General features: G+C 42.5%; 1 protein-coding gene across 4 annotated transcripts; it reads right to left on the bottom strand.

The window, feature by feature from the left end:
• Positions 1-1,658: 1,658 nt before the first annotated feature.
• LOC123149830 (uncharacterized) lies at positions 1,659-10,817 on the bottom strand. 4 transcript variants are annotated; one of them, XM_044569573.1, is made up of 7 exons: positions 10,532-10,817; positions 10,288-10,450; positions 9,606-10,207; positions 5,587-9,522; positions 4,039-5,345; positions 3,699-3,798; positions 1,659-2,557 (listed from the first exon to the last, which is right to left on the bottom strand). In XM_044569573.1, the coding sequence occupies exon 4, from the start codon at positions 7,610-7,612 to the stop codon at positions 6,614-6,616; it is 999 nt and encodes a 332-aa protein (XP_044425508.1). In that variant the 5' UTR covers positions 7,613-9,522; positions 9,606-10,207; positions 10,288-10,450; positions 10,532-10,817; the 3' UTR covers positions 1,659-2,557; positions 3,699-3,798; positions 4,039-5,345; positions 5,587-6,613. The 4 variants fall into 4 exon arrangements, with proteins under 4 accessions (XP_044425508.1, XP_044425506.1, XP_044425507.1 ...); XM_044569571.1 differs by having other exon boundaries at positions 4,039-4,274; positions 5,245-5,345; positions 5,587-10,207; XM_044569572.1 differs by having other exon boundaries at positions 3,699-3,765; positions 5,587-10,207.
• Positions 10,818-11,172: the final 355 nt, after the last annotated feature.

Below are 11,172 nucleotides of genomic sequence, written 5' to 3' on the forward strand. Positions count from 1 at the left end.
AAATATGAAGTTTTCTAAAAAAAGAGTGAATTAACGGCTTTGGTATTCCCTTTAAAACTAATAAAATCCAATAAAAACTAAAACCTAATAAAAATAATTAAGTATTTTAAGGATGAATGAACTAGTGGCATTGGTATTTACCCTTTAAGTAGAAAGAAAGGTAAAAAAAGTAAAATAAACAATGAAAAATCTGCACAAAATATACACACAAAATGCGCATATTCAAAATATGCAAGAATAAGCATAGTGCAAATATGGCAAAAAAAGAAGTTTTCTAAGAAGGAATGAATTAGTGGCATTGGTGTTACCCTTAAGAAGGAAGAAAATAAAATAAAACTAAAACTAAATCAAAACAATAAAGTTTTATAAGAAAGAATTAGTTAGTGGCATTGTTATTACCCTTTGAGAGGAAAGAAAATTAAGACAAACTTACACACAACTTTTACACTAATTTGCACTTGTTATAATATGCATAGAAAAATTATATAATAGTGCAGTTTTTTCACATATAGATAGTATTTATGTACATACATTTACGCCCACCGAACATCCTAAAAATATCCATAAAAGAAAATTTTAAAACCAACTAATAAAGAAAAAGAAAAAAGAAAAGCAAAAAACAAATAAAAACAGAAGAAAAAAATATAGACAAAAACAAAAGAAGATAGAGGAAGGTTGGGTCGTCATACGGGCTGATGGGCTTCAGCATGCTAAGGTCCTGGTCAATTGAATTTCCAGCCCAAAATCAGACACAACACACAACAGAAAAAAAAAGGAAGCGCAGATCTTGAAGCAGCAATCAACGGTCAGAAAAATCGACTGACCCTAACTCAATTTTCAGGCAACTTGCATATAGCTAAAGTGATTTCTTAAATAGGAGTTCCTTCGAATGTTATCTTGCTTTGACTTTGTTGCAGCTTGTAACCCATGGAATAGACGGAGGCGCATAATTTTGCTACACAAAATAATACAATATCATGTGTAGCGAACTCCACTAGATGAGTACTGAAAATAATTCTGGCTTTTATGGCCGCACTACCAAGAGGCCATATATGTCCTTTGGCAATGTGGATGGCTAGTGGCAGTGGTTGCTCCTAGTAGCGGTGCCAGAGCTATAATCTTGTGTATTTAACTTGAAGTTGTGTAGTCAAATATAGGTCACTCCTAGTGGCGGTGCCGGAGCTACAATCTTGTGTATTTAATTTGAAGTTGTGTGATCAAATATAGGTATTCGTATTATTTTTTGGTAGAATTTCTAGATGTGTATGCTGATTTTACCAAAAAGTTGGGTAGTCAATTGACTACCCAGTTGTACATGGCTTCGCCACTAGTTTGGCATGGATTTCATATCTATATTCATATGGACTCACCCCAAAATACTACTGTACATGGGTTGGAATGGTTTAAATCTTCAAACACTAATAAAAATGCACTATTGAATAAATTGCATGGATCTTTGATCTACTTAAATCGAGGGATTTCACTTCGTCGAATATCTTCAAAACACATATTTAGCCTTCTGCTATCATATGGAAATAATTCCATTAATTTTGGAGATACCCACAACACACTTATAGTTCAAACCCTAAATAATAAATAAACTGGATATAATATGATATAATCATGATTCCAAAAATATTGATTATTTTTGTGGGGCTTTGTTTTGTTCCAAAGAGGCTTGAAAAAAAGTTTATAATTTTTTTTCTACAGGAAGAAGTTTTCATAAATTTTTAGATTATTTCGAACCCTCAAATATAATTAAAACAGCAGCCAGCAATTTATTTTAAGAAATAGTCAGAGACAAAACCCCCTATTTGGGCGGCCCACTTGGGCGCAGCTTACTATACTGCACCCAGTGAGCGTAACATAGCACAGCTAACCCACCTAGCGCCATGTCCATCCTGTACCATATAGAGCAATTTGATAAAAGACAGTTTGTACCAAGGAAAAGTGTGCCATTGAATCGAACAAAAAGAAAGATGTGCTATTTCATCAAGGTACAGAGAAAAGCGTGCTATTATGTCAAATTGCTCGTACCGAAGTAGTAGTAAGAATTGCCTGCAAAAAATAATAATAATAGTAAGAAGTAAAGTTTCATGCTTACACCGAAATTCATAAAACAGAGGAGATTACAACGTACAACACTTGTATGCAAATAATTCCTTCGAGCTGCAAGATAACTCAACTAATAAGGATCTACTCCAGCTCAGAAACCTCTTGTCTGATCAAAGAATCATCTCTTGTACCACGGTTGGATCATCTTCGGAATTCCTCTCCTGTAGCAGTGTCATCTTCAGTGATCATCTCTTTCGCTGTCCCTGTGGGATCATATTCAGTGTCAGATCCATCCGCAGATCCACAAAGTTCACCAACGAGCTAGTTACCACCAGGATTCGATTTGAGTACTGAAGTTCAGTCGGTCCTTTCACATATACACACAGCATGGTTGGCATGGAATTCGCCTCTTCCCGGCATGACTTCCATTAGAAGTTGGCATGCCTCATGTGCGGTCATTTGCGCTCCTATGTTTTTCTGGAAGGGGGGACATTGACACTTCCTGTCACGATAAATAGCGATCATCAAATGTTGTAACATGTACTTATTTTTTCACGTGAGTCTATGGATAGGGTTGCGACTGCATGAGCATGAAGACACAGGCCAAGACCACAGAAGCTCAGGAAAGTCCATCATTCCAACATATTCATCAACCATGGTCAATAGATTAAAAAAAACTTTAAACACACATAGTAGATAGCATGAATAAAAAACAAAATGAATTAGGGATTAAGCAATTGTTCTTGTTCTTATATTCTTATGAAGCGCAACTAAACTTCACAAACCAAAAGGTTAACTGGAACACTATAATCTAGTTCTCAGTAGCATATAAATGGTCATCAGCTGGTGCTAAAGTTAGGTCACAGATTGGCATCAAGAACAACAATATTAAGTTAGTTCCATTCCTGATGAAGTGAAATGCAGACCAAAAATCAGTAAAAAAAATGCTTGGTAGTACCATTGATCAAGAAAAGAAACCAGTTGTGGCTCTGTAATTCTTTTGTAATTTTCTGACCATTTAAATTATATAAACATAGGTGACTGATTTGAGAAGAACTAGTTCCATGCAAACTAACATATGGAATCTGTTGGAAAGCTTTAAAATGCGTAAGAAGCATGGGCAATGTTCTCCTGTAGACAATAATTTTACGAAACCAACGGTCAAGCAAGTCCATGCAAAGTTGGCACATTGCGTACCATATATAACAGAGCAAAATCAGGATAAACATGTCCTCACAGCACCATTGACTAAATCATTTCTCTTGGATCCTATCACAATTAATTCAGGTTATGTAACCGCAAGCAACTCATGTCTAATGAACTATTCAGAACAGATAAACCTTTAAACTACAAAAAGGGAAAGTGAAAGGCTAATATATATGGTTCACTGTTGTTTACTTCATAGTGTTTCAACTTTCCATTTAGAGGGTGTGAGCAAGAATAAGAACTGCTTGCTACCGTTCCACTGTGAACCATATCTATTAGCAGGATGTTGAACTAAAACATGGCAATAGATGCTCTAACGGGCATTTGTTCAACTCTAAATAGAAAAAATAACTTCTTTCCATACAAAATCATGAGCAACATAACCTTCTAGGAGATATAAACTTCAAATTTAGACGAGGAGAAAGGAAATGAACAACCTCTCAGGGAGCAAAGCAAAATGCTGGTTATCATCAACTTGTAGTGCATTTGCCAAGAGCCTCCTCTCTGCATCAAAATAGAAATTGTACTTCAGTCCACCTACAGGAAAATTGAGCTGTTACTTTCTTAATAAACTGATATGTCAAATTGTGCTTGTTAAACAAAAACGATACAATAAACTGTAACATTCGATGAAAGCTAGAGCAGGTGTATTGTATCATATAGAACTAGGGAAACCTCTCCTGTGTAGATTAATTAAGCAATACAAAAGGATGCAACAGCTGAATCAATTTAGCAAGAAAAAATGAATCAACATCTTTATCAATTCTAACCAGTTACCTTTTCAGTTAGAATATCCCTTTCAACAATCTCATGCAGAATGGGGAAACTGAATTTCCGATGTACTCTGCTGCACTAGAAGCTACTACTGATAGTGAAGCAACAGTGGGGACCCAGCAAAATCAGTCAGTCCTCATGCTCAACACCAGATATAGTAGAAAGTCAATCCTCATACAAGGTAGACAATAATTTGTTGGAAAGCTTTATAATATGTGAGGAGCATGGGCAATGTTCTCCTGTAGACAATAATTTTACGAAACCAATGGTCAAGCAACTCCATGCAAGGTTGGCACATTACGTACCATATATAACAGAGCAAAATCAGGACAAACATGTCCTCAGAGCACCATTGACTAAATCATTTCTGTTGGATCCTATCACTATTAAATATTAATTCAGGTTATGTAACCATAAGAACCTCTAATGGGGGGAGTTCACTGTTATTTACATGATGTGTTCCAACTTTCCATTTAGAGAGTGTCAGCAAGAATAAGAACTGCTTGCTACCGTTCCAATGTGAACCATATCTATTAGCGGGATGTTGAACTACAGGAAAAGAAGACAATTGTTTAAATTACATGGTCAATGATTACTGAGATATGTAAAAACTGTGCTAAGTTCTGGAAGTGGGAAGAAAAGGAAAACATACAAAATTTGTCAACCACACGATACAAGTAAAAATGGCCTTCTGTTCATCCTTATCATTTTTATGAGCTTTTAGATCATCCAATTTTATGTGAAATTACTTGCATTTTGACTGAAATTTTAAATTTCTTAAAGGAGATGATCCTTACACTTTCTAGGGAAAATCAAGCATATAAATTATCACGTGAACACCTTTTGTCAAATCGCTCTTATAATAATCTCAGGTAACATATGTTGAGAGTATCTACTTGCTCGATGTTCAGAACTGGAAAATAATAATTTAGCCATGTCCATGGCTGGAGAGACCACGTTGTTTCGTACAATACTATAGGTGTCAGCATTTAATTTGTTCAACTCTAAATACAAAAAGTAACTTCTTTCTGCACAAAATCATGAGCAAACATAACCTTTTAGGTGTTCACTTACTGGTCAACAAAGGTGGTGTTTGTTTCCTTGAAATAATTATATAAATAAAAAAATCGCAGGGGTACACAACTGTAGTATGAAGAGAACAACGGATAGAGATATACACTTCAAATTTAGAGAAATGAAATGAACAACCTCTCAGAGAGCAAAACAAAATGCTGGTTATCATCAACTTGTAGAACATTTACCAAGAGCCTCCTCTCTGCATCAATAATAGAAATTGTACCTCAGTCCACCTACAGGAAAATTGAGCTGTTACTTTCTTAATAAACTGATATGTCAAATTGTGCTTGTTAAACAAAAACGATACAATAAACTGTAACATTCGATGAAAGCTAGAGCAGGTGTATTGTATCATATAGAACTAGGGAAACCTCTCCTGTGTAGATTAATTAAGCAATACAAAAGGATGCAACAGCTGAATCAATTTAAGCAAGAAAAAATGAGTCAACATCTTTATCAATTCTAACCAGTTACCTTTTCAGTTAGAATACCCCTTTCAACAATCTGATGCAGAATGGGGAAACTGAATTTCCAGTGTCTTCTGCTGCACTAGAAGCTACTCCCTCCGTCCCATAATATAAGAGCATTTTTTATACTAGTGTAGTGTCAAAAACGCTCTTATATTATGGGACGGAGGAAGTACTACTGATAGTGAAGCAACAGTGGGGACCCAGCAAAATCAGTCAGTCCTCATGCTCAACACCAGATATAGTAGAAAGTCAATCCTCATACAAGAGCCACTTGTCTGTGCTGTGATTACAGCAGGACAAAGGAGAAAGCAGCAACACAAATATAGCAATCTCCGTAAAGAACAAGTATAAAGAACAAGACTAGACAGTATAAAGAACAAGAACAATTATGTCTGAAAACACGGTAATAAAGAACAAGTATTTTGTATGATCGGGCAAAAAGAGCATTAGTTTCATCGAAATGAACTCAAAGTATTCAAGAATTAACACCACTGATCAGTTTTCTCAGTAAGCAGGATAACTGCCCCTAGATGTCTATGATACATCAGAGCATCAGAGCAGAGTGCTTGTTAAACAAAAATGATAGTGCTTGCTAAACAAAAATGATACATAAGAGCAGAGTGCTTGTTAAACATGCAATTTTACACCTTGACATACAAATCAGAAGTTGTTAGCAAGAGCATCAGACACATACATATCAACATATCCACATCAAGCCCTTCTGCAATACACCAGAGATAAGAAATTCTCTAAAATGATGAAAAGGCCAGAGTAGAAACTCCTTTCTACAAGAACCACTTGTCTGCTGTGATTACAACAGGAAAAAGGAAAAATGCAGCAAGACAAATATAACGATCTCCGTAAAGAACAAGACCAAACCAGCATCCAGACAGTATGAAGAGCAAGAATTTGTTTCATCAGGCAAAACTAGCATTAGTTTCATCGAAATGAACTCAAAGTATTCAAGAATTAACATCACAGATGAGTTTTCTCGGTAACCAGGATCACTGCCCCTACATTGTCTAGGATTTCTATGGAGATGATGGAAACTTCTTCCTGGGCCCTTCCTGGAGCAAGAACAAGCCATCACAACTAAATGGGACAGGCTTCCTTTTGTTCAAGGGCAGCGAGGAGCCTACCAGCTCCGCTGCCCTGAGGATGTGCCGGATCGAGAAGTCCTGGGCTTGGCTTACTGGGGAGTCACCCACCTCCAACAGCAGCAACCTTGTGGATGAGGTGGATCCTCCCGCGGACGAGTCGGAGACTGCCTGGTCGATGAGCGCCGGCGATGAGGACGAAGGGGCATCCGCCTTCTTGGGGGGAGCCGGCGAGGAGGCGGCAATGGGAGCCGGCGTCTTGCCGGGAGCAGGGGAGGAGGCGGCTGCGGGCGGAAGAGGCGCCCGGGAGGAGGAGGCGGCGGCGGCCGTCTTCTTGCGCTTTGCCTTGGCCATCACGCGTTCCTTGGCCTTGGAGACGGCCTCTTCTCCCCGCGGGGTGAAGTACACCTTGGTCAGCACGAGCTGGTCGCCGCCGGCGAGGCGACCAGCGTGGCCGGCGAGCGCAAACTCCTGGGCGATGTAGCCGGAGCGCAGGTCCTCTCCCTTGGGTCCCTTGATGATGAAGGACAGGTTCTGGTGGGTGCCGGCGATGCGGGAGGCGCCCCATATGTCCACCGGCGCACGCTCGGACTTCCATGTGCCGCCGGAAGCCATACGGCATTTCCAGCCATCGTTCTTGGCCTTGGCCCGGACGCGGTTGAGGAAGTAGAGCGCCTTCTTGCCGTCGGTCGAGGCGGCGGAGGGGTGGGCGCGGAGGAGCTCTTGGGGCTCCCGATCGTAGAGGTCCACCCCGGTGATGACGTAGCGGGGGATGATCCAGTGCGGGACACCCCGGAGATGGAGGCGCAGGATCTCCAGCAACTGGAGAGACCCCTCGTCCGTCCAGGGGGGCGGGGTGGCAGCCGGCGGCCCGGGGACGAGGGCGGCCGACTCCATCGCAGGCTCGCCGTCGCAATTGGCCTCCTGGGCCATTGGAGGCGGACAGAGATTGCTTCCGGTTTCTTGGCTAGAATTTCTTGGGACGGGGTGAGTTGCCTCGGATATCTTGCGACGGTGGGAGGGGGATTGCGTTTGTTGGTTGGGGCCGTTGCGTTTGTTGGTTGGGGCGGGAGGGGGGGTATTTGAAGGGAGGAACAGGGGAGGCTCAGCAAGCCCTCTTTCCTTCCGTTCAGTTCAGTTCAGGGCCAAAAAAGTCCCCTCTTTCCTTAACTGAGCCCCCTTTTTTCAAAATGTTATTATTTTCTTTTGCCAAATGAAACACCTAAAAAAAGTTTACCCCACAGTCAATACGGCGCAGTACATTGTTGTTCCTTTGGACATCCAATGTGATATTCCACAGTCAAGTTAACTGAAGAAGAAAGTTCAGACGAGGAGCAGAGGAATTGGGTGTCCCAACTTAACTGAACTGAAGTAGAAAAAAAAAACTGGTTCAGAGTTCAGAACTCAGAAGCTAAGGCACAAGTCTGGTTCAGAGCTCAAATGAGTTGGATGAATATATCTGTACAGAGAAGAGAAGATGCTATGGCGCCAACGCGCTCGAGTCACTACTATCAGAGAGGGGGAACAAATCAGCATATGTATTTTCAATGAAAAGCCGCATGTCGACAGAGGAAAAATAAGATCAGGGAAACTAAAAGATGCAGAGGGGAACTTGGTTCAGGAAAAGAAGCAGATTGAGGAAATGGCAACAGATTTTTTTTTCAAGAAATTATGCGAAACTGATGATACTGTTGAACCTGATGTTGCGGCTGCCGTTGCGGGACGGGGGAAGCAAAAAACTCTGTCTCAAGCTAGACTGAATAAGAGATTTTAGATGAGGGACAGAGGAATTTGGTGTCTCAACTTAACTGAAGAAGAGATTTAAGAAGAGGGACAGGTGAATTGGGTGTCTCAACTTAACTGAAGAAGAGATTTCAGATGAGGGACAGAGGAATTGGGTGTCTCAACTTAACTGAACTGAAGAATCAGCGTAAATGTTAACAACCCAGCTATGATTCAAAGGTTGCAAGCCATTGATGGAGGAATTGGAAGCTAACTAATGGAATTCATGGAGGGGATAGGGGAGGAAGACGAGCAGTACAGGAACGGGAAAGCGGAGAAGACGACACCACGCCACGCTGAGGCCGAAGCCCTTCCGTTCGTCCCCGTCTTCAGATGCCTTTCTGTTCTATTTGTACTCATCTCATGTACTCCCTCCGTCCCATAATGTAAGACGTTTTTTGACACTAGTGTGGTGTCAAAAAACGTCCTACATTATCGGACGGAGGGAGTAGTAGTTTGCTGGCAGGCCCGGGCCCAAGAGGCACCCCTCTGTACGGCCCAGCTACAGAGAGTGAGGCCGCTGACATTCCCTCTTCCTTAAATTTCGGCTTGCCCTCAAGCCAACTCAATGTGGAAACCAAAGGGATCCCATGGTACTTGGTGCTTCATGACTTCGCCAAGGTGGCGGTGGCCGGTGGGTGCCGTAGTTGAGGCGGAACTTGGCGAGGTTGAGGTAGCAAACAACGCTGACTTGCTCAAGAAAGTAGTCGTCGCTGATGTTCACTTGGTCACAGAAAGCATCAAGGTAATAGTGTTGGTTGACAGAGACGTTGTCAGAGCATGGTTGAGGCAGTGGCCGTGGTAATAGGTTGGAGCTACAACATTCCTCCTTCCTATGACTTCAGCTTGAGTGAAAAGTCCCAGGAAATAGAGAAGGGCCCAGATGCCTGGATCCCCTGACAACTTGCCTTGACAAAACTCCACACTGCAGGAGCTCCAAATGGCAACATAAGCAAGGAACTGAAATGCCCGTGGAAGAACAAGGAACACCCAGAAGTACATGACGGTCCATACGCCATCGGTAACAACAACATATGCAACAGGAATCCATACACTGTCACCTGGATCCAAAGTCAGCATCTCAGCAGGAGAGCACTCGGCCATGGATTGCAGATATGTATTGTCAGGAACAGAGCACGCATACCAGTAGTCAGCTTGGATACTGATAATGATATTGAAACCAGATATCTTCCATGAGCTCACTTCTTTGGAACAAAATTCAGTGGTCTGTAGCATAACCAAACATGCAGTAATAGGTCTATCGTCAGTTATCCTCCAAATCATCAGCCACATGTAATGTTGACCAGGAACATGCCGCAACGATGGAGACCAGGCTTTCAACTCAACTGAAGTCCATGAACAACTGAGAGGTCGAACACAAATAGCTGCAGTTATACCAATGCTAGCTAGGTATTTGGTACCAGCATTTGTTTGCTGTCCAGGATCCCACGGCAATGCCAAGAAAGCAGCAAACAAAGACCTGTGACCAATAATATCAAGTAAACAATAGGTGCGGATCACATCGTACTCGGAGATGAGGCTACACACTGAAGCAACGGTGATGCAGTAGCTTTGGTAATCAGGCATGCTGGCAATGCGCTCCAGTGAAAGATGTATGTGCATGTCATGAAGAATAAAATGTGTTGGTGTTGCTTCGAACAATCCTTGCCTCTTGGCAACATCCGGGCATGCTAAGTCAAACAGCATGCAATTTCCACTTGGTGTTTTTCAGCATATTGGATCATCCTGAAGAAAAAACATGAAGAATAAGCTCATAAATTCCCAGCAATTGCGAAATAAATTCTGGGAAGCACAAGAAGATATACTTGAAATTGGGGTACTGGCTTAATAAAATTGGAGTACTGGCTTGTTGAAATCCAGCCCGACTAATCCTAAGTGGAAATTCATCTGCTGCTGCTGCTGCGTGGTGGGTGGCGCTCCCGGCTAAGTGGAAATCCCCCCCGGCTTCTCGCTGGAGGTGAATCGATCCTGCAAATAATTGGTACTCGAGGATCAACGGGGGGAGACAGGGAAGCAAATCTTCAGTGCCGAGGGGGAAGAGCAGCAGACCGGGTGACCATCTTGGTGGCTGGAGGCGCAGCTCCCGGTGGCGCGCCACCACGCCGGCATTCAAGATGAGGGGGGAGCGACGGCGCGGTGGTCGTCGTGGGGCGAGTCGGCGTGGACGGCGCGGTGGCCAGGGAGAGCGCGGAGAGGCAAGGCGGGGACGGGGGCGGGGGCTGGAGCTGGGCGGGCAGAGAGACGGCGGCCAGCCAGCAAGGTGGAGGTCAGCCGCGGCGCCGTGTGGGTGGGGAAAGGGGACAAGGTGAGGGAGCCCGATCCTCTAACATGCTGCAATGTTCTTCTTGTGTAAAAAAGTGAAGGGAAGTCAGGGAGCTTATGAATTGAAATTGAGTTTTTTTGAAAAAAGGTGAAATGAGTTTTTTTAATTAATTAAAATGAGTCTTCTAAAATTGAAATTGGTATCTCATGAATTGAAATTGATATTTCAGAAATTGAAACTGGTCTTTTCAAAGTTGAAATGAGCACTGTTCATGGGCTACGAGTGGAGGAAAGTCAGGTTACTGTAGCTTACCCGACTTTCCTTCGGATGTTAGAGAATCGAGGGGACTCATCGGCGCTCGCTGATCTCGACAGGGGAGCGCTAGATCGAAGGGCAAGGGATGGATCGGCCCTCCTCCCGCATTGGC

The sequence above is a fragment of the Triticum aestivum genome, chromosome 7A, assembly GCF_018294505.1.
Source record: "Triticum aestivum cultivar Chinese Spring chromosome 7A, IWGSC CS RefSeq v2.1, whole genome shotgun sequence".
Taxonomy (NCBI): Eukaryota; Viridiplantae; Streptophyta; class Magnoliopsida; order Poales; family Poaceae; genus Triticum; species Triticum aestivum.